At 40.0% G+C, this 27,719-nt stretch overlaps 1 protein-coding gene across 1 annotated transcript in view; it reads left to right on the plus strand.

Annotated features, from left to right (window-relative positions):
* CDHR2 (cadherin related family member 2) overlaps nucleotides 1-27,719 on the plus strand; it is a 262,582-nt gene that overhangs the window by 175,133 nt on the left and 59,730 nt on the right. Inside the window, exon 8 of the mRNA XM_044069914.1 lies at nucleotides 18,167-18,236. Coding sequence (XP_043925849.1) covers nucleotides 18,167-18,236 — 70 coding nt within the window. The remainder of the gene's footprint in view (nucleotides 1-18,166; nucleotides 18,237-27,719) is intronic.

The raw sequence follows: 27,719 nt of genomic DNA on the forward strand, positions 1-27,719 counted from the left end.
AAAATGTGGTTCCAATCTGCACTGTGTACTTGCTCACATCTCCAAAATATTCCTTTTATGGAAGAACTAATTTTACTGATTCTGTCTGGGGATATCAATGCATTGAGCAAGCATTTCCAATTAAAACCTTTCCAGTATTCTGTAAAGGATGTATATTTTATCGATAATAAGATATTTGTTTTAATATATTCAGTTAATTGTGTTGAGTGTTCTTTTGTTATATATTTCCAATATGAGGTTTGGGTGTTGTTTTATAGTTTATCAATATTTTGTAAAATTTTGAAATACTGTTTCCCATGGCAAAGTCATTATATAAGATTTTATATATATATATATATATATATATATATATATATATATATATATATATATATTTCATAAATTTAGATATTTCTTTAAATGAAGAATGGTTAATTATGCTACTTAAATCTTGTGAATATGACAGAATACTCTGTAAAGTTAGCCAGTCCTGTTGTGGAATTTTGTATGTTGTTTTTATTACTTGCATATCTAAAACTTTTAGTTCTTTGATACATTTGAGCCAACAAACAAATCCTTTCTGTTCCCAGGTATTAATCATCTCTATATATGTTATGTGGAAAGTTCTTTGTGACTATAAATGGTGTTACAAGATCAAACCAGATTTTTAAATCTATATTTGCATTAATAATTTTCCTAAATGAGTCAATGTAATAATTAATCATATGAGTTTTAGTGGGTTTAGTTATGTTATATTGCATACTAATACATAATATGTGCCATGGCAAATTGTTTTTATCTGTTATTTTATTTTTATTTTTTGTAAATCAAATTAATTTATTGATATTACAATTAGTAATTCTTTCCAATTTGCAAAGTAATTTGGACTTATCCAATCTGAGATTGTTTTAGATATTGATGCTTTTATATATGTTTCTATATCAGGAACGTTTAATCCTCCCTGTTTGCATGGTCTGATATGATGTATTAAAGCTATTCTGTTTCTTTTGGGAAACCATAACAATTTTATTAGGCATGAATTTATTTCTTTAAATATATTCCTTTCTGGTAACAGTTGTATTGCCAAGGCAATATGTAGGATCAAAAAACATTTTTATTAAGTTGTAGTCTATCTTCAAATGTTAATATTATCTTGTTCCATTTTTCCACATAGATTGTAATGGTGTTGATGATATTATTGTAGCTTTTTGAGACTTAAGTCATTATTATCCTTGCATAACTCAATTCCTAGATATTTTAAGGTAGATTCTGGTTTCCATGTGATGTGATCCCCCTTAGTCTGCAGTTCTTTTTTTATTTTAAAATAAAAAAATTGATTTTGATTTATTGAAATGGAGTCCTGAAGTCATGTGAAATTTGTCAATTAATATATCTAATTCTTCTAATGTCTGTTTTGTATTAGACAATGTTAGTAATATGTCATCAGTAAATAGCATTACTTTAGAATTGTATTATTCATAAACATTTATATATAAACATTTGATTTTTATATTATGAATTGAACCTGCCAATATTTCAATAGCCAGAGTAAGTAGAACCAGTGATATGGGACATCCTTGTTTAGTCCCTTTTGTTATATGTATAGATTCAGAGGAAAAAGAACCTAACTTGACATACACAAAATTATTTGTATATATATTCTTTAGGAGATTTATAATGGATGCAGGAAATTCAAATAGCATTAGGATTTTGAATAAGTATTCAAAATTTAGGGAAACAAAGGCATCATATATATCTAAGCCAATTATGAGTGTTTCTTTATTTTCGTTATTAACATACTCACTTAGAGAAATTATCCTTTTAATGTTGTCATGTGTGTGTCTATGATATATAAATCCAGTTTGATCATTATTTATTGTTTTGGATAGTGGTATTTTTATTCTGTTAGTTAATATTGTCATAAATATGTTATAGTCATTATTTAATAATGATATAGGTCTATATGAGATACAGAGGTTTGGGGATTTGTTTTCCTTTAGGATTGGTGTGATTAAGGAATATCTCCAAGAGGGTGGAATTAAAGATTGTGACTGAATTTCTAACAAAGTTTTATGGAAGAAGGATAGTATCTTTGAAGGAAAAATTTATATATTTCCATAATTATGTCATCTGTACCTGGAGCTTTATTGTTTTTACCCTCTGTTATTGTATCTGTAATTTCTTTGTAGGATATGGATGCCTGCAGATCTAGTTTTAATTTTTCATTTTTTTATATATTAGAACATTTTCATCTAGATTTAATTGATTGATATGTATATTTTCTTTTTGGAAATGTTCCATATAGTGATTTATATAGGCATCGAGAATGTCACCTATATCTGAGACATTTTCCCTTTCTTTTCATGGAAGATACTTTTAATGTTATTAGCTTTTGATTGCATTTTGATTCTTGTGGATGAATTGTGTAGATATTTAGGAGAAGTGGCCACGGTATTAATTTTTAGTTTTTCTAAAGCTAAACTAGTTTTATGTGTTAGAAATTCATTGTATTTATTGTTTAATACTTCTACTTTCTTTTTCATCTCCAAATGATTTTGATTTTTTTCAGGTTTTACTGACAAAAGTTTGGATTGTACATCTAATAATTCAGAATCCCATTCTCTGATTTTTTTATATCAAGTTAGGGTTTTACCATATATGTAAGCTTTAATAAGAACTATATCATTATTTTATTTATCTCTGTGGTGTAATTAATTTCTAAGAACTGTAATTCAGATAATAACCAGGGTTTGAACTCTTTAATTTTAGTTATATATGCTGGAATTCTGGAGTTAAAGATTAATGGTTTGTATCCATTTTAAAATTTTAGTATCAATAAATTATGGTCTGAAAAGGGGCAGGGAGTGATTGAGAACTTAATGATTTTACAGTAAGTCATGGGCAGCAAATATTTTATCTATTCTAGTTTGGGTACCAAATCTGTGATCTTGATGGGAAAACAACAAAGATTTATTTTTAAAGTATCTGCAAGATGAAATGATTCTACCCACTTGTTTAAAGCTTTTGATACAGGAGATGTACACAGTGGCCTTTTATTTTAGTTTCAGAATATCAGATATACAGCTAAAATCTCCTGCTAATATTTAGTTGCCTTTATAATTATTGGAAAAGAAATCCAAGTGTTTTTAACAGTTCCTGTTCAAATGCCTGGGAACCAGTATAGTCTGGCTAGGGTCCATATTCTGTTATCATATTTAATTATTACTAATGCCATACGCCCTTCTTTATCTTCATACGTATAAATGATTTCTGGGTTAATCACATTTGTTTTCCATAAAGTTGTTAACCCTTTTGTCTTTGTCTTATAAGTGGATTGTGCCACTATCGTATATTTCTTAGGATTCCATTTGTAATTGTCATTTTCTTTGAAATGAGTTTCTTGAAGGAAGACACTCTGTGTTTTGTTCAGTTTCAAATATTTCAGTAGATTTTTTCTCTTGCTAGCATTGTTTAAGCCATTGGCATTTAAAGATAATAAAGTTAAATCCATCTTAGGTTATTTAGACTATGTATTTTTTGTTTTAGTGTGACTATAAAACATTTCCTCCCATAACTATAAAGTATATGTTTGAGCTTTTAATGGAAATTATCAGTTTTATACTTTGAGTATTTACCAATAAAGTAATGTTTTAATCAGGCATACTAAAAATGTTTTTGTGAAATAAAAAAATTAAATTAATAAATGTTAACAAAACTAAGATCTGCACTAGCCATGGAATAAAAATCATTCCTAACCGGAAGGGTAAACCTAAGTCCATCAGATTATCACTCATGCCTTGACAATCCAGAACATCTGAGCTCCATAAATTGAATTATCATATGGAAATATTTGTAATAGAAATAAGCAATATTTATATTATTTTGAACAGATATAGTACTATTGTAAATCAGACAGAATTCTAATACAATTTAAATGTGTAATTATTATATAAGCAATTAATATTTACATGAAAGATAGATAACAAGCAATTCAGTCATAGTAAAGTAGGATGTATCATATATAAAACCTCAGTAAAAGATTATAGCACACAGTTAACATATTCACCCTTATTGATGAAGTCTTTCAAAACATATTACTTAATATAAATAGATGGTAATAATATATATATACCTAATGTTTATAATGCAATGTCTTTTACTGTATATATTAGAAGTTATATTAAAGCATCAAGTTTTTTTTATGTGAAAATTGATGAAAGTTAGTGCATTTTAATTATCAGTGCATCCTTCTTTCCCCCATTTCCTACACATACAGATTTTCATATCTGTCATTTCTTATTATAAAATTAATTAAATTATAGGTTAAAAACAAAAACATTCACTTATTGTGTTTAATGATTTCAGATTCCTTTTCCATATTTATAAATTGCCATTTTATGGCATATACTGAAAGCTTTTAGATTTAAATGGCAACATTCTATTTTGTATAATCAGCAAAGGTTAAACTGAGTGATTATTGTCAATTTAATACTATTTGTTCAAAATGGGATTGTTACATTCTGTGACATTCCTAGTTCAGGCTTCTATTGTTTTCCTTGAACAACTTTGTCAGTTTGATGTCCTGTATAAAACATTAGTTACCTTGGTAACAGCTTAAGTATTATGTATAGTCAAGATGTATTACAAAACCACAATTCAAGTTAAAGCAATTATATGACTTGTTATGCACATTTGCTTATATGAGAAAATCATCATGCTTCCCCTTGATGTTCAATATAGTGTATGTCATTTATGACATGTTAAAACAGTAGTGTTATTATGCAGAAGCCCATGTCATTAAAACCAATCTTTAATATCTAAATTCAGCAGACTGATTCATCTTATATGACGATTATATATTTCATGTCTAGATTTACTAAAATCATACATTACATAACTATTGTGTGTTTTATTATTTTTTTTTTTTTGGCTGTTGCTTAGTTATTTGAGAGACCACAAGCTGTAATGCTCTGTAATGCTTATTCTTATTATTTGCTCTTTCCAAGCATGTTTATATAGTCCATAGACATTAAATTATGAGACCCTTCTAGTTTCTTATTTGTTACAAGTATATTTCCATCCTTACATACACACATATCAGTACTTCAAGCACAGGCAACAATGCCCATCCAGTTTTGCCAGAATACCATTTACTAGTTCATGTGGTGTGTTTCCAGACTGTTCTTAAATTATCCAAACCAATATTTGTCCTGTTCCATTTTACCAGCCTGTTCCATGCAGTAAACACTCTGCCAGTGAACCACTCAATACACCTTCCATTCCCACAGATATTCCCATGAAGGAAATCTGATGACTCTCTAGCACTTCCCGGCAACCCCAAACACCTCTAGAATCAGCTATCCCCATATGCCAAACACGTCTGAGCAAGCTCACCTCCCAGACCACTGCAAAGGGTACTGCACAAGACCAAGTGCTCTTAGTTGTTCACAATAACTCAGACGTCCACTCTTAGTCCTTATGTGTTTGGACCAAAATACATTTTAAATATAAAATTGCACTTATTTTTTATGAAGAATTGACTTAATGAGCTAAAAGAAGTGTTGGGAGACCATTAATATGTGTACATGTGGTTTAAAACAGCCCTTTTATTTTATATATATATATATATATATATATATATATATATATATATATATATATATATATATTTTTTTAAAAAAAAAAAAACAAAAATTTAATTGCTGAGAATCATCTCGGAGGCTGCTCATAGCCTTTAAGCATTATCGTCATTCTGTCTCCATTACCATAGCAACCTGGGAGCATTTGTTTCTGTTAGTGTGTCTGTGTGTTGCATACCAAAGGCTTGCGATGCACCTGAAGCAAAGCTTCACTTCATTGCAACTTCAAGCCTAAATCCCCCCCCCCCCCTTTCAGCGAGGCAGCAGCCAGGAAAAGAACAGAGACAAACAGATAAAAAAAAATTTCCCAACAAGCCGCCACAACAAGGGATAGCACATTCTTCCAGCCTTTCCACCTCTCACTCAGTAGATGTATAAACAAACTATTCTCTTCCAAAATATCCCAAATCATGGATAAAACACCAAATGTCTCTTCGTAATACACAAGCATCAGTAAACCACGATCACAAACCGCAACTCACAGCTTCCCAGAGAAGAAGATGGCAACATACAACAGCTGCCAGACACAGCTGCATCCACATACACCATGTCAGGCTTAATCAAATAGCATTCAAAGCTATGATACCTGCCATAATTGATATTAACTATGTTTAGACAGAATAATAAGGACATTTGTACTAGCTGCCAGACATAGCTGCACCCACGTACACTATATCAGGATTGATCAAACAGCACTCAAGTCTATAATAACTGCCATAACTGATATTAACTATGTTTAGACAGAATAGTAATGACATTTGTACTAACTGCCAGACACAGATGCATCCATGTACACTCTGTCAGGATTGTTAAAACAGCACTCGTAGCTGTGATACCTGCCATAATTGATATTAACTGTTTAGACAGAATAATGATGACATTTGTACTGAGCTTGCTACTATTATTTAAACAGGATATACATGACATTTCTAAGTCATACTTTAACTGAAGAAGGCATTAGTCACCATGATAGCATTATTTTTTTCAAAACACTCTACTCTTACTGCTATTATATATGATACTATTTTTTTAAATTTGAGTCTGAACTGTGATGAATGGTACCTCGTTGAATTAGTTAATTAATTACTTAAATTATTATAAGTAAAATTAATGAAAAATGAACAAGATAAGTATTCATTGGGTTCAAGTAGGGGAACAGAAACTTCTATGTTTGTATTATATGTTGTTTTGTTTGGCTTATATATAATGTAAATAGTAACCCATCTTGACCTACCTTTGTTTGTGAAGAATTATTGGACTCTGAACATTCTGAATAAATTATTATGTTTCTTGGTTGTTTAACAAACCCTCCTTTTTTTAATAAAAACAGATGACAAGTGATGTACCATATCAGTTGATATTTTGAGAGATGTAGTTCTAAGAGTTAATTTCTTGGGACAGCTATCTTGGAATCAGTGTTTTGTTTCTTCTTTCTAGCATCAGTCAAAAGATTTGATGTTCTTCATGTTTCACTGTTGCAGTCATTACATTTAGGGTAATCCTGCTGGCAGGTTGCCCTCAGTTGGCCTGAATTTCAAAGTCTTGGGTCCTGCGTCAGCTGCTGTCACCCCTTCCCTGATGTCAGGTCGTCAGGGGTATAAACGAAGCAGCCGGTGCCATTTTCTTTAGTCTTTCTTGTCACGCGGTGCCCGAAGCAGAAGCAGTTCGTAAGTGCCAGTCGGCCGACTCCTGAGATTTTCGTGTTCGAGTTTCAGATCTGAAGACTTCATTAAAAGCTAAGTACCCCATTGGGGAAATGTTTTTCTTGCTCCAGACCGATGTCAGAAAAAGTTAATAATTGTATTTCTTGTGGGAAGCAAATACCTCATAAGGACTTTCATTCTTACTGTATTCCTTGCCTAGGCCCTGACCACAATGTTTCAAGTTGTCGGTTTTGTGCTAGATTTAACCAGCACACTATTAAGCGTTGTTACGATTTTACACTAAGCTATTTTGGGTGCAGATTTAATTATACAATGTCGTCGGATAGCCATCCAACTACTGGAGTTCACAAAAAGCGCAAAGAAAAAGACCGGCAACCGAGGTCCAAAACTGAGGATGAAGCTTCTCCTAAGCCAGTCGCTGGTTCGTCGGTTCTCAGTGAGGCGCTTTTGCAGCCCCTGACGCCCACTACTTTAGAGTCGCAGGCCACTACCCACTCCCACGTGGAGTTGGTCAGGCTGCTGGACACTCAAAAGTATTGGAGCCTCGGAGACTATTCCCTCAGATGTGTCTGGAGCCGCTGAGCAGGCATCAGCTTCTGAAGGTGTTTTCAGACCTAAACAATTATACATTAAACTGACTACAGCTTCAAAGGCAAAGACTAAAGCACCTTTAAAGGCAAAGAAACAAGTTCACCAGCGACATGGACAGGCCTCCATGCCCAAAAAACAGATGCTCAAACTGGCCGAAGACTGAATTACCTTGATCAGGGGTTCCCATCCCCCTCCTGATAAGAGGCCTAGGCAAGAGATAGACTATGAATCTACAGATCAGGTTTCCATTTCCTCAGATTCCTCTTCTGATCAGGAATATTCTCTTCCCCCCATGAGGATTCTGATGCTGAAGAGTCTATTCCTTCAGCTTCTCCTCCTGAGGACATTTCCTTTTGAGAAACCTTGCATACCATTAGGGAGCATTTCCACTGAGAGAGACAAGATTTTTCAGAATCTAAGAACAGGCTCAGGGACTTCCTCCTACTACCTCAACACAGGCCTCTAGCTATTCCACCTGTGTTAGACATTGTAAATGATGTGTTTTCAGTGTCTAGTCTGACCCCTGGCTCCTTACCTCCAGCACCTGTTAAGCCTGACAGATACTACAGGGTTCCTGACTCTCATAAATTCCTTTTCAAAAACCCTACTGCAGACCCAGAAACTATTTCTCAGGGCCCCAAAGGGGTTAAGGCTTCCACTGCAAAAAAACCGACCCCCTTTGACAGAGATTCTAGGGCACTGGATAGATGGGTGGGGAAAAAAGATTTACACATCTGCTACCTTGGCTATAAGGACCTTAAACTGCCAGTTTCATATGCTCAAATATCAGCAATATGTCATGACACTGCTTAAATAGAAAATGTTGGTAAATTCTGAATGTGCAGAAAACAAAGAAATGCAGGATTTATTGCATGCAGCTGAACCAGTTGGAAAGCATACTTTGCAATGTGGTTTTGATTCTCTGGAGGCCTCCTGCAGGGCCACTGTTATGGGTTCTGTAATTAGGAGGCATGCTTGGTTAAAGGAACAAAATCTGCCTGATCTTGTCAAAGCTAAATTATTAGATGCACCATTACAGCATGATACCTTGTTTGGTGTTAAGGCAGAAGAGGTGTTAAAGAAAATGGAGGACAAAGCTAAATCTACGCAAACAGTCAAACATTTCTTACAAGTACAGCCACCTAGGTTTAGCAGACACTGGCCTACAAAGAAGTGATCCTTTCCAGTGTCAGACAGACCTCAAAGGGGCAGATCCGGATGCCCTAGAGGCAGATCCAAGCCGCAAGGTTCGTACAGGTCTAAGCAATAGGGTGCTTCTACCTCCAAAAGTGAAGAAGACAAATCACAACCATACAGGAAACAGTCACAGTGACTTCCCACTGCCTGCACCAAGCATTTATCTACTGGCAGCACCCTTACGGGCAAAAATAGCACTTTTTTCTCAAAATTGGCACATTATAACCCAGGATAAGTGGGTTCTAGACATAGTGTCACAAGGCTACAAGTTTCACTTCCATACCCTGCCAAGAGCAAACGGTTGGCCAGACCTGCCAAAAAATCAATGGGCAGAGGCTCAAAAACAAGTCCCATCCCTCATGGACATGGGGGCTATTCAACAAGTGCCACAGCAAGAGCAGGGACAAGGATTTTACTGAAGACTGTTCTTGGTACCCAGAAAGGACAAAGCATGGAGACCAATACTGGACCTATCTATTCTAAACACTTTCCTGGATATACCAAAATTCAAGATGCTGACCTTGCAGCAGCTTCTGCCCATGCTGGGCAGAAAGGCTTGGCTTGTCACTTTAGACCTAAAAGAGGCATACCTGCATGTCTGAATCAGACAATCATGCAGAAGATACCTCAGATTCAAGGCTGGTTCAAAGCATTACCAATTCTCTGCATTGCCCTTTGGCTTATCTACTGCGCCCAGGGTCTTCACAAAGTGCCTGGCACCAGTAATTGTTTTCTGCAGACAAAGAGGAATACAGATATATCCTTACTTGAATGACTACCTCATTCAAGCAGAGAACAAGGACATTCTACTACAGCATCTGGCATTTGTGAAAAGACTTTTAACATGCCTAGGGTACACAGCCAACGAAAAGAAATCAAAACTAGTACCCTCTCAAGAGATAATATTCCTGGGTGCAATCTTAAATACAACTGCTGAGATGGCTTATCTCATGCCAGACAAACAAAGGCAACTGACTACCTATTTCAAAATGTTAGCAACAAAGGCCCAGTTATCTGCAAGAAAAATTCTGCACGCTTTGGGCTTTATGGCATCCTGCATCCTACTAATTCCATATGCAAGACTGCATATGAGGAAACTTTATTGGTACCTAAAAAGTGTTTGCACTCAGCATTGCCACAGCCTGGAAACTATAATTACTCTCATTCCCTGCCTGCAACAGGAGTTTTGATGGTGGACAAAGGCTTGTCACCAAAACAAGGGACAGCCATTCACATTACCCCCAGCCAGGCAGACACTAACAACGGATGCATCAGATTATGCCTGGGGGGGCCCACATGGCAGGAAGATGCATTCAGGGCACATGGACCTCAAACCAAATGCATCTACATGTCAATCGAAAAGAGATGCTAGCTGTTCAAAATGCCCTGACAGCCTTCAAGGACCTACTTCATCCAGGACAACTACTGATAAGACAGACAACACCACGGTCATGTGGTATATAAACAAGCAGGGGGGCACACATTCTTACCCTCTTTGCAGACTAGCCATGACTTTGTGGGACACAGCATTGACTTACCAAGTACATCTGCAGGCACAATTCCTGCCAGGAAGGAAAAATACTCTGGCAGATGAACTAAGCAAAAACATCATGGATCCCCATGAGTGGCAGCTGGATCCACAAGTCTTCAGCATGATAACAAGGAAATGGGGATGCCCAGACATAGATCTATTTGCCTCCCCTCACAACTACCAACTAAAAAGATTCTGCACAAGGATTTATCACAGACAAGCATGGAAAGTGGATGCTCTATCCTTCAGCTGGAAAAACATATCAGTATATGCCTTTCCCCCTCTGCCTCTCCTCCCCAAGGTACTCCTAAAGGTCAGACAGGAGAAGCCAAAGATGATACTGATTGCCCCAGACTGGCCCCACCAGCACTGGTAACCAATATTAAGGAGCTTTTCTCAATGCTCAGCTTGGACCTTACCTCAAGTACCTCATCTACTGTCCCAGCAAAACAATCAGATCCTGCACAGCCAACTCAGGACTTTAAACCTGGCAGCATGGCGGATGATGTAGTCATACAAAACACACCTTTCAGCAAAGCTGTGATGGATGTCATTTTGGAAGCCAGAAGGCCTAGTACTAGAAAATCTTATGCTGGAAAATGGAGGAGATTCTGTGCTTGGATACAGCTGTGCCAAATATTCCTCAGATTTTACAATACTTAACTGAGATGCTGGACAAAGGCCTATCTTTCTCATTTATTAAAATTCATGCCTCTGCCATTTCGGCTCATTACAATGCAGAGCCACCAATCTTTTCTCATCCATTATTAAAATAGTACCTCAGAGGAGCCAAAAATTTAAGGCCTCCAAGGAGATCACCAATGCCTGCATGGGACCTCAACTATGTCTTGGAAAAACTCACCCTGTCTCCTTTTGAAGCAGCTACTACTGCTGATATAAAGTTTTTATCTTGGAAAACAGCTCTGCTCCTATCAATAACATCTGCAAGATGAGTTTCAGAGCTACAGGCACTCATGGCTGTGGAACCTTTTATCATTTTTTATCCGGACAGAGACTCCCTGAGGACAAACCCAGCATTTATGCCTAAAGTGGTGTCCAGTGTGGCTCTTAACCAAACCATTCATCTGCCAACTTTTTACCCGAATCCACAGAACAAGGGGGAAAGATTTCTGCATTCTTTGAACGTACACAGACAGCTTAGATTCTACTTGGACAGAACCAAAGTTTTCAGAAAGACAGAGCAATTACTAGTGGCATATGCTGCAGGATCACAAGGAAAGGCTATCTCAAAGCAGACTATTTTAAAGTGGATAGGCCACTGCATTCATTTCTGCTACTTATACCATGGCAAGCCAGTGCATAAGGGCATTAGGCCACATTCCACCAGAGCTGCAGCCACTTCAGCAGCCTTTCTCAGGGGATCACCAACCAAGGACATTTTAGAGGCAGCTACTTGGAGTTCAGTGCACACCTTTACAAAGCACTATCATCTGCCACTCTAAATCCAGGGCAGGCTTTGCCACTGCAGTTCTGCAGGGTCTCATAGCCGCTCCTAATGCTATTTAGCTCCAGCCTCCCAACCATAGCTTTGGGAATCTACCCAAATGTAATGACTGCAACAGAGAAACACGAAGAACATAGTACAGTTGTGTCCACTTACCATAAATGTAGATGTTCGAGTGTATTCACTGTTGCAGCCCAGGTTACCCACCCGCCATCCCCCCTTTTTCTTCAGATAGAGCTTATCTTTCCTTCTCTGATTTATACAACCTATGTGGTGTATTTGCTTGTAGATGAAGGTAAAGTTTATATTGGTGCATGTAATTTTATATATAGATATAAATTTTGGCTACCCTTTTAGGGGGCACCTGACATCTGGGGCAAGAAAAACTAAAGAAATTGGCATCGGCTGCTTCTTTTATACCCCTGACGACCTGACGTCAGGGAAGGGGCGACAGCAGCCGATGCAGGACCCAAGACTTTGGAATTCAGGCCAACTGAGGGCAACCTGCCAGCAGGATTACCCTAAATCTAATGACTGCAACAGTGAATACACTCGAATATCTACATTTATGGTAACAGTACACAACTGTACTTTTCTTTTATACTCTTCCATTCCATTTCTTCTGGGATAGACACTATGTTGTTATTTTTGATGAATATAGTAGCTTCTTCAAAGTATTAAAGGTTCTCATCTCATTGGGAAAAAGTATTTTTACCTTGGCTGGAAAGGCCAGCTGTGCTTTAATATTGTTTTGTTTCAACAGTTTTATTATTGGCCAGATGTTTTTCTTTGTTCTAGTATTCTGGAAGAATAATCATTGCCAAACCTTATCAGGCTTTGATTGTATTTTAAGGGTGATTTTCTCCAAACAGATTTTAATATTAGTTCCTTGTCCAGAAATGAAAGAAACTTTATGTATGGATCTAGGTGGAGTATTTTTTGAGTTAGAAGCAGGTTTCCTCAGTGCTCTATGCGGCCTTTCAATTCCAAATGAAAGTCCCTCTTTCAAGTCTAAAAATTCAGGAATCCAGGGTGTTAAGAATGAAATAATGTCTTCACCTACAGTGTTTTCAGGCAGACCAAAGATCCTTAAGTTGTTTCTCCTTTCCCTGTTTTCTAAGTCATCTTTTTTGTTAAGCAGCCATGTATTCTGTTTAAGCATAAATTCTTTTTGGAATTCTTCCTCTTTGAGTATCCCTTCAGTGTCATTTAGAGAAGTCTCTATATTTGTTATTTTTGTATGGTGTTCCTGTAATAGTTCCTTAAGAGTATCAGTCTGTTTCTGAGAATTTAATTTGAGGTTTTATAAGTCATTTTTAAAGCCATCCATCTTCAAAGATAGCTCCTGTAAGGTAGATGTCATCAATTGCAGTTCTTTTTTCAAAGCAGCATCTGAATGAGAATTCTTTCAGTTCATATTCAGTGATTCAATACATCTCCAAGTTACTTGACAGGAAATTTTTTGTATATCTCCACCAAAATTGATATTTATGTAGTTTAGTAGTTTATCTATAGATTTCTGATGTTTTAAACTTGAAAATAATAAAATTTTCCCCGTATTGTTATACTAGTTTATGGAGCTCTCAAAATTCACTGCTCTCAGTTGGCCATCTAGGCTCACCCCCCCTCCTCCCGTGTCAAATATATTGCGCTCTTTCAGGTACATTCAGATGGCTTTATCTTTTCTGATTTCAAGATATTTAGCCATTATAATAATGGTTTATTTTTAATACATTAATTCTGTTGCTGTTGCTTATCAAGCTGCTAATAAAATGAACTTTAAGAAAGAAAATACATTTGATATGCATTAAGCTATTGCTGTTTACCTGTACGTAGGTAGATTATCAAGCTATAGCAAGATTTTACATCTGGGAAGATAAATGGAAATACTGCTTACAAAAGTAATAACTTTTGACATAAAACGTATTTGTATACTGCACTGTAGACAGACTTTCAATAAACAAATAGTGATGAAAATTAATCAGCTGTATCAAGTGTATATACATATGCATAGATTATCCCTGTCGACCAACCCCTCCCCCCCTTTTCATCTGGTTGAGGTATTACATCAGCTGTTGCTACTTCTTTCAGTTCAGTGTTACTGTCCTAACTTCTTCAACTGTTATGCCTAACTGTCACAGGCCTTCCCTTTCATGGAATATATCCATCCCCTGGCTGGATAGCCTCATCTTATATTGCCTTTTTTCTGCCTCTCCCAAATCTGCTTTACCAAACCATGTTCTCCTTTTTTGTATATGCGGCAGAACAATTACAATCTGTTCTGCTTGACCTTCTCTGCAATTAGGGATTCTTTGGCTTTATCTGAGTCATCATTTCTTATGCTTTTCCACATGGTGTGGCCTACTTAGCTGTCTTAGGCACTGCATCATCAAAACCTCAAGCTTACACAGCTGCTCTGCCTTTGCTACACATTTTTGTGCCATACAGAAGCACTGGTTACACAACTGTTTAGCACACCTTACTTTCAGCTTATTTGGCATTCTTCTGTCACACACTTCCCCTGAAACATTAAGCCAGTTGGGTGGGTGCTGCAACTCTGACTGTAGCTTTGATCTCCTGATTCAGGTTTCCCTTTTTTCAATCCCATCCTTTGAGATACCTGCAGCTGTTAAAACTGTTCCACTATTTTCTCTTCTGTCTCAGTTTTACAGCATCATCTGATTTTCTCCATTTGGTGTCATGATTACTGTTTTTTGTACTCTCTTTCAACCCACATGCATTGCTTTGTGTTTCAGTTGTCTGTCATTGTCTCAAGTTTCTGTTTAGAGTCTGCTTGTAATGCTGTATCATCTACATACAGCAGTTGTCTTGATCTCCTCCTTCCAGCTAGGTTGCTGATGTAGTCTGTCAGCAGTATGAACAGCTGTGGGCTTAAAGCTGTACTCGTGATACATACTCAGTCCAACAGAAAAAAAATGTTTAATTCTGAACACTGTTTGCACTTGTGTAGTTGAGTCTTTGTGCATAGTCTGCAATAATCTAGTCACTGCCTGGACTTGTATAAGGTTACTAAGGTCTTGGACTCTTCAATCTGAATCCGTCACATCTATACCCTCCTTCCCATCTTTCAAAACTACTCTGAAAGACTTCCTAGCTAAAATATATCTCTGCTCTTGCTCAAAACCAGGATAAACTATATCTCTATATATGAAAAAGTACCTTTTCATTCCTTATACCTCCTTCCTCTCCCTTCATCACTTACTTCTTTACTGCTATCACTTTCTCTTTCCTGTCTTTCTCTCTAAGTATATCATAAGCCTGTTTTCCCCTCATTTCATATTGCATTCCCTATTTGTATTAGACCAACTTACATTTAATTTCTCTACAAATTGTCTAAACTTTCTCTAAATATTTAATGATTGTCACACACTTTGTATCGATCCTTAACCAATGTTTTAAAATTATATCTGATTTGTTATAATTATTTAAACTGCAGGTGTTTTTGTCTTATTTTTGAATATTTTAAAAGTGTTGTTCTTATAATGTTTTGCAATAATTTGGAGGTTTCTCCCAGGGCCTCCACTGAAAATGGGTCTGTACCCATTCAGACTTTTCCAGCAATCAAATGTCAGTAAGTAAATAAATAAATAAAACGATCTTAGAATTGCTTCCTTTTAGGATTTTATATGTTTTTTTCTTTGTCTGAGAATGCCCACTTGGATTTTTTTCCATCTCCAATGTCTTCTCCTCTAGCTCCTGCTCCTTGTACTACTTGCTAAACTGAACCCATATTGTTTTCCCATCCTTTCTTATGCTTTGCATATTCATTTTTTGAGAAATGCATTTATCAAACATACATCTCTCTCTCTTTCTAATATACATATATATATATTTATATTTATATATATATATATATATATATATATATATGTGTGTGTGTGTGTGTGTGTGTGTGTGTGTGTGTTTGTGTGTAGTCAGTCAACCAAGTCTAAAATTCTGCCATTCTTAAATTTCAGAGTTATTTCAGCTGGTTTCCATATCTGTGGAGCATTTATTGAGAATTTATTCTGTTCTTTTCCCCTTTCTTTACTTCTCAGAAATTGTCAGAGTCTGAAGCAGGCATCAGTATAAACTATTGACAGTGGAACTGCAAACTAGACTGTGCATTATGGACCTCTGTGTTAGTTTTCTTGTCCTCCATGTATGTTTTTACCATTCCTTTAATTGATGTATTTATTTATTTTCATTCATTCTCTGATTACTCACTAATCCAGCTAAGGTTGTCCTTGAAACCATAGACATTGCCAGCACGCAAACATTCAATGCAGCCAAGACAAGGAATCTAATCCTAGTTGGGGTGCCACTCCGGCACAGAGTGTGTGGGCTTGAGTGCACATACATGCACAAATACACACACACACACACACACACACACACACACACACACACACACACACACACACACACACACACACACACACACACACACACACACACACACACACACACACACACACACACATGAACACACTTATACATACAAACACAACTTTGAGCAGTTTTGAGAATAAGCAGTCCACCATTAGCATGCTCTTGGGATGTAGAAGGTGCTGACATCTCTTGCTATTAATGTATATGGTCACACGGTCGATATGCAGACTCCAAAACAGAAGCATTCTAAATGAGAGGTAAGCTAAAGAGCCAAACAGTGTGAGGCAGAAGTGTTACCTGCTGCACCCTGTACTACCCCCCCAGTAACACACATTGCCTTAATTACTTTGCCATTGCTTCTTAAAACTTCATGTATAGTACTTCCCTGTATGTTATTTTTGCAATTCAACTATGACCATAAATATTCTACCTCTTTATTGCTTTTGCAAACATGCACTTTCTTAAATGGTACAATTTATGCTGTTTGGTGTCTTCCATCCACATCTGCAACAATGATGAGTGATGCTTACATACAACCACCGTGTAACTGTAATACTGTTGTTGTTGCTAGCTCATTGCAAAGAGCCATTGCTGCTTGCACCTACGGTAGCCACTTTAAAGTGGTTATATTTTTTAAAAGGTGTTGGGTTGGCTTACTCATAAAGTGATGGTGGGGCTGACCTGATTACTTTTAGTTTTAAAATTCTGTAGCCATTCTTCTATATACTGCCTCACAGCTTGTACAAGTTAAGCTTGCTATAGGATTTCTTAGGTTTATTGATAGTAAAACTGCGGTGGTGGTGCTGTGGTAGTGTTGTCGCCTCACACTAAGACATTGTCCTGTTCGATTCTCAGCTAGAGCGTCTTCTGTGTGGAGACATGCATGAATGGGTGTACCTTCATTGAAGGTTGTGTGTCAGGGCCGCCAACACAGCACGTAAAAATCTACTGCCAATCATTACTGGACCGGAGTTCCGCTGTGGCGACCCCTAACCGGGAAAAGCCGAAAGACACAACAACATTGATAATAATATGTAACAGTAATGTCTCTTCTATTAGAAAACATTATATTCTTTATCATGTCTTTTCTAAATATTTAAGAACAAAAAATTGGGTCCTCTTGTGTACTGACATTTTAGTCCACCATTATTTGCCATGTAACTCCTATTTTTTTCAATATTCTGTTTCCTTTTTGTTTAACAGAACAGACGATGCAATAGAAGGAAGTAATCACTTGATAGCAGTGTTGATGGGCAATGTTACTTTCGAGAGTGCATATGCAAACATTACTAATATTTCACTGCATGCTTTTTTTCAGGGCAGTTGAAATCATGAACATGAACACTTGATATAGATTTAACATGCACTTTTCCATTTGTTATTATTATTTTCATGCAAAACCCTCATTTAGTTTACAGAATGACCTTCAATGGTACTCAAACTCCACAGGCACATTTTGAGATTTTTAAATATGAATTTCAAATGATCTTTCAAACCACTACACTTACATCTTTAGCCAACATCAACAGGTACATTTCTATTTTTTTTCAAAAGTTTTAAGATAAAAAATGTGCAAATATGAAACTAAGGTGCATTGTAACTTGCATTCTAAAGACTGAACACTGAACTTATAGCTCACTGAGTTAAATGTATCTGTTGCAGTCAACTGTAAATTTACGTTTTTTATATATATTTATCTCTTCTACAGGATACAAATGACAACTTACCTGTATTTAATCAGTCTTCCTACAACTTCACAGTAAAAGAGAGTGAAAAAGGTGAGCACTTGGATCACTAATTATTTTCTTTGTTAGCCAGTATGGTGTTTTGATCCACAAAAGGCCGTGTCAAGACAGACTCCATGTCAAAAACAAACTGCATGGTATAATAAAGAATTGTGTATAGCTTTATCAGATATAAACTTCCATGTAAATAATGTAAATCAGTAAGACACTGTTCAGGTATTAAAGAACCTATTCATGAAATTTGAACCAGTATGATAACAAAATCCTAATGCATCTGATTACAGTGAATCCTAATCCTAATCCTAAATCCTAAATCCTAAATCATATGATATATAACTCAAATCAAGCTCAAATGCAACATGTCATAATGGTGGTAGCATTTGTGAAGCCATTGCTTCCAGCTACATAGACAGTTTTGAACATTCTAGGGCATATGTGTAACAATTACTATTTTTCTTAGGGGACTGACCAGTTTGTGTAAATATATGGTGCATTCACATATCTATGTACCATGTTTTGAAAAATGGTGACTCATGCCAAGTCTTTCCATGCTTAAAAGAAATGGTCACGTTGGTGTTAGATGTATATCCATTCAGTGGAACAGAAGGCTAAGTCAGTTGCATTTATATTTATCCAAATAATAAAGCTTATTGGAATAGTTTGGAATAGTTAGAGAGGACAGATAAAAGTTTGAATTTCAGTAGTGTGAATGATATTAAAGCATCTTCATATAAGCTTAATAGGTCAGAGTTTATCATGCAATCAAGCATGAGATATATGTAGAAAACAACATGTTTTTAATATTCTAAACCTACAAATAATGTGATAGCATGCATTGCCTACTTTAGAACAGAACATCAATGAAATTGCTTTATAAATACAGAAATGGTGACTCCACCTCCACCTGTAGACCTGTCACCAGTGGAGTACCACTTTTCTCAGAAGTTCAGGCCAAAGTAGATGGCCTTTGGCTCACCAAGTTCCCTGATGATTGTAAACTGGGAGGAATCATTTAGTCCCCCAGTGATGCCAACACATTATAAGGAGGGCTAACATAAACAAATGATTGGTGCCAAAGCTGTGGTCTAACACTAAATGCAAAAAAAAAATGCATTATTATTCCCTTAGGCAAAATGGAATATCATACAAGAATTCCAACCCAGTGGTGCAAGACTTGGGAACACAGGTTGATAATCTGAAATTTTACCCCCAAGTTTCCACAGTGGTAAGCAAAGCCTTCTATGTAGCGCACCTCATAAGCAAGGGCATAGCATCCAGGGGAAGGGATGTTATAACTCCACTGAATTTGACCCTCATCAGACCACTAATAGAGTATAATGCACCCTTTTGCATGTAGCTCAGCAGACACCTGCAGCAGCTGGAGAAACCTATGTGGACAGGCTGAAAGCCCTGTTACTTTACTTTGTATCTCATAGGCTGCTGAGAGGTGAATTGTGCCTGGCCTGCAGGGCAATCTCTGATCTTGTCCTAATGGAAATGCTGCAGAACTGCAAGTCAAATGGCATAAGAGTCACTCACTCTAGGAAACTCAACCTAGCTTGTGACATTAACAGAATATGCTGGAGAAACACATATGTCTCCCAGAGACTGAGGCCTCTCTGAAATAGACTTCCTATTCGCATAAAACAGAACTCCTCACTGACCATATTCAAATGCAACCAAGATAATTGGATGGGAGACTGCAAATTCACCCCAGGGGAGGCACCCATGGCCTTTACGGACAGGGGTAGTCAGTGTTGATAACAGACCCACTCTGTTCATAAATTCATTCCTTAAACTACCCCAAAAGAACATATGGGGATACTTGGGACTAACATGGCTAGGCTTGTAAAGGCTTTAGAGCCGTTAGCCTAGTAACCTCCTATGAACCTACGAACTTGATACACTGCACTTTTTAAAATGTCCTTGTTTTTCTATATTTAGGATATCTTAGTTCACTCATTACAAATATCATCGTTTTTCTATATTTGGGATATCTTAGTACTCACATAGCTTGTTTGTTCCTTTTATAAACTGTAAGATCTGAAGTAGGGACTTCATTTGTCAGCAACCTGTGGGTCTTGGATCTGATATCGGATCCGAGCCAGCAACTTGTTTCATAGCTAATGGATCCGAGCTCCTAGCTCCACCCCGCACCCATAATCCCCTGCCAACCCTCCATGACCTCAGATCTAGTTTGCCGCGCTTGTGGATGGCTGGATTTTTGAGCTCTTAGCGAGTATTGTCAGTTAAGTGTATTTTTCTTCCACTTTCTCCTATCGTTAACTTTAAAAAGTGTGTAAGAGTCAGGTTCCCTGTATTTTATATTTTTTTATATAGTTTTTTCCCTCCCTTCACTGGTCGTTAGTGAGTGTGTGTCTGTTTGTGTTTTGGGGCCTGTGTGTTTGTGTAGTACTTGTTTTTTTCCTCAAGTATGGCTGAGGCCCCAAAAGCCATTTTTTCAAAATGTACCAAGTGTGGCCATAAGCTCTCCCTGGCTGATGGCCACACTCGGTGCATTCGGTGCCTTGGGGTTGAACACCTATCCTCAGGCTGTACCATTTGTACAGCATTCAACCCCAGGGCACTGAAAGAGCGGAGGTCGAAGCTGGTCCTGGCGGGACTTTTGCCCCCGGACTCGGCTCCGGCCTCCACTCCGGCCTCCGCTCCTCCTGTGGCACTACCACAGGCTGTGGCCATTGCCACTCCTGCCCCCTTTCCTCCGGCCTGGACTCAAACTCCCACTAAAGCGCCAGAGGACAGGGAGGCTAGGAGGGAGAAACGGAGGGAGAAGCACCACAAGCGGTGGGCTGAGGCCTCCACTTCGGCCCCGCCAGCTAAGCGGGCTTCTCCCTCCACAGCTTCTAGGTCTCCTCCTCCTCGGCTCCGATCTCCTTGTTTCTCCCCAGGATCCGAGGAGGAGGAGGCCCGATCTCCATCAAGGTCATCGAGACGGCATTCCAGGCCTGCCTCGGTGGCCTCATCGAGATCAACTTATAGTATGTCAGATGCAGACTTGGACCGGATGATGCGAAGGTTCATCCAGGCCCAGCTGCAGATGGGAGTGCTCTTGTCTCCCCCCCCTTTGGGGGGGAGCTCGACACCTTTTTTTGCCCCAATTGCTCCTTCTCCGACCCGCTACCCGGGTTTGGAGCGTTCGGAGCCGGGCAGTGTCGGAGCCAGGGGTGGGTCGGTGCTGACAGTACTTGGTACTTTGGATCCGACCCTACCCTCGAGTCTGTCGGATCCGACCTCTCGGAGCCATGGGCCGAGCTTCAAATCTGGGGGATTCAGTGTGCCTTCGGCTCCGTCCAGGTCGGAGCACACTGGTCCTTTGGATCCAATGGTCTTGACCCCGGCTCCGATCCCTTCATCGGATCTGAGTGGGAGTCGGCTCTCAGAGCCCAGGGAAAGCGGTTCCCCCTCGGCCTTCGATGTAGTGGAGAGGGACCCCCGGCCCTTGTCTCGGCTCCACCCTGCACTCCCTCTCTGCTGGGCCAGGCTTCCATCACCCGGCCACAGGGACAGCCTGCTTCGATGTCCCAGGTTGTTCCATTGGAACAGGATGTTGCTGGCGAGACCTCCTCGGACAGCCCCCCTCAAGGAAGTGCCTCACAAGCACAAGTGCAAGAGGAGGCACGTGGACTCCCCTGAGTCCTTAACTGAGGACACGGACTTGGATGAAGGGGAAGGCTCCCCAAGATCTCCCCCTGAGGATGTCTCCTTTGGAGACATCATGGAAATGCTTAGGATCAGAGGTGGGTGGTCTGCCCCCAAGGCTTCCTCCGACGAGTCCGTGTTTTTGGAGGCATTCAAAGCAGGCCTGTCTACCTCTTGGGTGTCCCCTCCGGCCGACCCCCTGGTGGACCTTATTACCACCAGGGCATAGAAGGACCTGGACACCATGGAGCCAGTCCCAAAACATCCGGACAGGATTCTGAGCCCCCCCGCAGACCGGTCACACCGGAGCAAGGGTCCCCCCATAGATGCCATGTTGACGGCGGCAGCCATGAAGAGGGAACTAGCTCAGGAGAGCCCCTCAGTCCATCCACCGAGCAAGGAGTCCCACTCGATGGATCGCTTAGGGAAGCAAGTTTTTAGTTCAGCGACCTTTTCGGTAAGGTCTCTGAACTATATGGCACACGTCATCAGGATGCAGCGGGATCTTATCAAAGAATACACTGCCTCCCCCACTGAGTCCATGTCTGTGGAGGACAAACAGTTGTACTCTACCTGAATGGCCACTCTGAAATCTATTTCACATACCTCTATGCGGCTATTGTCCCACGCCACAGAGGGAGCCACTAGAGCTAGCGGAGCAGGCCTAGTCATGAGACATCAGGCCTGGCTCCGGCATTGTGACTTTGCGGAGCCTTTTAAAGCGTCCTTTGCGAATGCCCCTTTCGATGGTTCTGTCCTGTTTGGCAAAATGGTTCTTGAGACACTAGTCCAGAGCGAGAAGGATGGGAAGACGTTGTCTGCCGTCGGAGTCCACTTCTCTGCTCCCCAGTGGTCCTTTTTGAAGAACCAAAAGGGTCAGAAGAAGATGTTGTACCGGAAATCGCAACACTCCCAATCTGCTCTGGACAACCAGTCCTTCTGTGGCAGAGGAGGACAGGAAGGACGCCGCCCCAGGGGCAGAGGGGCTCCAAGGAATTTTGGGACCAGAGAACCTTTCTCTGACTGGACCACGCAGCAGCCCTGAAGGGTTGCCCGGCTGCTACACTCTGGAGGCAGTTGGGGGGGCGCTTCTCGGAGCACCTAGTGGCATGGAAGTCCATCACGACAGACTGCTGGGTGCTTCGAATTATATCCAGAGGGTACAAAATTCCAATACTTCATGTCCCCAAATTCAAGAACCTCCCTGATGTACCACCTGATCAGAGGGAGGCTGCAGCCACAGAAATTCAGCAGCTGCTAGAAAAAAGTGCCATCCAGCCCATCCCCCAAGACCAGCTAGGATTAGGTTTCTACTCCAGGTTCTTTTTGGTGCCAAAAAAGACGGGGGACTAGAGACCAATTCTAGACCTGTCCCATTTGAACCTGTTGGTAACCAAGGAAAAATTCCGAATGGTCACTCTTCAATCTATTCTCCCCCTTCTAAGGGAGAACGATTGGATGTGCTCTATAGACCTCAAGGATGCGTACTACCACATACTAATGGACAGATGATCCAGGAGTTTTCTCCACTTCCAGCTGGGATCCAGTCACTACCAGTTCGGGATCCTTCCCTTTGGCCTCACCACAGCCCCCAGGGTGTTCACCAAGGTGTTAGCAGTGATAGCGGCCCACCTGAGACTCCAGGGAATGCAGGTTTTCCTGTACCTGGAAGACTGGCTCCTGACTGCCCCAACAAGGCATCTACTTTGCTCAGTCAGAGATTTCTTTCTCCGCCTAGCCCCCCAATTAGGCATCACCATCAATGCTGACAAATCTTTTCTGGCCCCGACACAAGTCATAGAATTTATAGGAGCCAGAATAGACACCAGAGATCTACGAGCCTTCCTGATGTCAGAATGACTATGGAATTTGCAACTTCATGTGCAGGCCATCCTCCAGTCAGAAGCATCACCGGTGGAATTGGTCCTGAGGGCACTGGGCTCCATGGCGGCAGCAATAACGCTCCTTCCATTCGCCCATCTGAACATGAGGGTACTGCAGTGGACCCTTCTAGTACAATGGTCCTTTCTGTCCTTTCCTCTCCATCACCCCATCGCTATCAGCAAGGCTTACAGGAGGGCCCTATTATGGTGGCTTCATGCTCCGGATCTCCATACGGGCCAACCCTTCTGCACCACTCCCCCTCTCACCATGGTGACCACGGATGCCTCCTGCCTCAGGTGGGGGGGTTATTATTCAGGCAGGACCGTCCAAGGCACGTGGAACGATACAGAGACCTCCCTGCATATCAACATTCTGGAGATGAGAGCGGTGCTGTACGCATTGCAAGCACTTCAGAATCTCCTCCCCATAGGAACTATTGCAATTCAGTCGGACAACATGTCTGTTGTCTGGTACATCAACAAACAGGGGGGAACCAGGTCTTACCCTCTATGCCGTGAAGCCATGAGAGTGTGGGAATGGGCGATTTCCACCAACTGCTTTCTGATTGCAATGCACATTCCGGGGCAGGCCAACATCCTAGCGGACAAACTCAGCCGCACCCTTCTTACCCCTTATGAGTGGTCTCTCAACCCACTAGTAGCGAAGCAGATATTCGCAATATGGGGGCAACCCTGCTGCGATCTTTTTGCCTCTCCCTCAAACACCAAATGCGACAATTTCTTCACTCTAATTCCCCCTCCAGGGGAAACTCCAAGAGATGCTCTGGTGCATGCTTGGCCACCCAGTCTACTTTATGCCTATCCTCCTCTACCCCTAATGCTACAGCTCTTACAGAAAGCCTCACAGTTGGGGAGCAGGATGATCCTCATTGCCCCATTCTGGCCTCAGCAAATTTGGTTCCCTTACCTGTGGTCTCACCTAGTGAATCCCCCCTGGATTCTGGATCCCAGTCCGGATCTAATCTCCCATCCATCAGGCTTGCTGACCCCAAATCTGGACAGTCTGAAGCTGACAGCTTGGTTGCTCCAGTTCCACTCCTAGTTAGGACTCCCGGTATCTCTTCACCAGTCAAAGCCATCCTCGTGGCAGCACATAAACCTTCCACCAGGAAAGTGTACCACAGTAAATGGCCCCTCTTCCATCCATACTAGACTTCCTAACCAGACTTTTTCAGGAAGGCGCTAGTTGCTCAACTGTCAAAGTACAATTGGCTGCCATCTCCCATTACCATGTGGGACATGGCACAGGGCCCTTGATGTCGGCAAAATTGTGAAAAACCTTTCTCAAGGGCAACTTTTTGCTCAGACCCCCTATAAAAAAAGCCGTACCCCCTTGGAATCTTTCACTAGTTCTTCAGGCCCTGACTGCTCCACCATTTGAACCTGCCACTTCAGTGGATCTCAAATACTTGTCCTGGAAAACAGCATTCTTTGTAGCCATTACTTCAGCGAAAAGAGTTTCGGAGCTTCAAGCCCTTTCTGTGAAACCTCCTTACTTGATTTTTCATCCGGACAGAGTGTACCTCAGGACCAATCCCTCCTTCCTCCCCAAAATAGCATCAGAAACCAATATAAATCAATCCATAAATCTACCGGTCTTCTTTCCTAAATATCAGAATAAAAGAGAGTACAAGCTGCATTCATTAGATGTTCATAGGCAGCTGCATTTTTATACTCATAGAACTGCTGGTCTCAGGCAATCTGACCAGCTGTTCATTTTCTTTGCCAAATTTAATTTGGGGAAAGCAGTATCAAAAATCTCCTTGTCACGCTGGATTTCCCAATGTATTCTTTTAGTGTACCAAGCTTCTGGGAGACCCGCACCTAAAGGAGTTCGCACACATTCCACTCGTTCCATCTCTACTTCTGCTGCCTTCAAATCAAGAGTTCCGTTGGATGATATTTGCTCGGCAGCCACTTGGGCCTCATCTCATACCTTTATTAACCACTACAAACTGGACGTAATTTCTAGAGGGAGAGCATCCTTTGGCTCTGCGGTGCTCTGCAATATCCTTCCATGATGGCTACCCAAGATTCAGGTAGCTGGGGACTCTGTCCCACAGGTTGCTGACAAATGAAGTCCCTACTTCAGATTAAGAAGTTATGTACTCACCATAATGTTCCATCTGAGTAGGTGGCTTCATTTGTCTGCAACCATCCCCCCCCCCTCCTTCCCCCTGGCCTTCAAAATGGATCTATGTGAGTTGTTTTATTGGAATACCCTTTTTGGGTATCTATAGAGGGGCAAACTTGATCTGAGGTCATGGAGGGTTGGCAGGGGATTATGGGTGATGGGAGGAGCTAGGAGCTCGGATCCATTAGCTATGAAACAAGTTGCCAGCTCGGATCCGATATCGGATCCAAGACCCACAGGTTGCAGACAAATGAAGCCACCTACTCAGATGGAACGTTATGGTGAGTACATAACTTCTTATTTTTATTCATTGTTTGGTATGGCATTCACAAGTACATGACTACTTAGAGCTAGTACACAGAAAAATCCACAAATATTACCTAAACCAGATCAGTGAAAGTAACACAGCATGGATGCTGCATAGTTATAGTTGTGTAAACCTAGCAGGAAGAGGTTGCATGGGCCATATATGGATAGTCATTGGTGCATTCATAACAATAGCTGCATAGCTCAGTGACAGGATTTTTATTTTATATTATTTATTATTTTTATTTGTCATTTGTTGACCGGGTTAATCCTACTGGGCGAGCAACTTCTTTTCAGGGAAAATCTCAGTTTGATATTCATATAAATTAGGGGAAATATTTTCTATAAGTGTGAGACCTTTTACATCCACTTGAGTTACCATCAACTCAGGCCAACGTGAACTTAGTTTAATGTTTTATCCAAAGGGCGATGGAATGTGTAACAATTTTAAAACTGGAGACTTTGCCACAATTTAATAACTGATGACGCCTAACCGCACAAAAGCCACTGTAGTAACTTTGCAGTCTAGGCAGTGATGGTAGCAGTGCAGACGTTATGGTTGACCATGTATATACTGCCTCTTGATGCACAACATGCAAACATTCACACAACTATATTATACTGTACACATACATATATATATAATGTAAATCACATATAATGTATCTGGCAACAAGTTCAGATAGTAAAAGTCTTTTTAATACATTTCAAGCAAAGCAGGAAGACAGAAGAGAGAAAAGAATATGCTTTGGGCCAGGTAGACCTTCAACTTCACTTTTATCTGAAATAAAGAGATAGAAAAACAAATTACCAAAGCCAGATGCAGTTTACAGCGATTAAGCATAATTTACTCCAGCTTACTTGCTGCGGTAGCATTGTCGCCTCACAGTAAGATGTTGTTCGGTTCGATTCTCAGCTAGAGCGTCTTCTGTGTGGAGACATGCGTGAATGGGCGTACCTTCGTTGAAGGTTGTGCGTCAGGGCTGGCAACTCGGCACATAAAAATCAACTGCCAATCATTAGCAGACCCGAGTTCTGCTGTGGTGACCCCTAACCGGGAAAAGCCGAAAGACACAACAACTCCAGCTTACATGAGTACCTATTTCTTAATGAAGACTTCCTTAGAAGTGAACTGAGAGTTATCTAAAAGTTTTCCTTACGATGGAAGCACTCAACTGAGTTGGAATTAATTTTGTTTCTTGGCTGTGACATGTATCTTGTTTTGGCTGTTTTTTTTTTCTAGTTGATAAAAATCTATATGACTTTCTTGAAATGGTATATCCAACTATACCTGTTATCAAAGGGTTGCCTAAGATTCATAAGAACAGTGTTGACCCCCCTCTGAGACCGATAGTTTCAGGGAGAGGATGGGTCACTGAGCCCATTTCAATCTATGTGGAAACTGAACTCAAGAAGTTGTTGCCTTTCGCACATACTGTATTGAGGGACACTGGCCAGCTGCTGGAGAGACTGTATGAAAGAATGGAGCAAGAAAGTTCCATAGACAACATA

This window comes from Protopterus annectens, chromosome 4.part0 (assembly GCF_019279795.1).
Source record: "Protopterus annectens isolate FY-2018-M chromosome 4.part0, PAN1.0, whole genome shotgun sequence".
In the NCBI taxonomy this organism is placed as follows: domain Eukaryota; kingdom Metazoa; phylum Chordata; order Ceratodontiformes; family Protopteridae; genus Protopterus; species Protopterus annectens.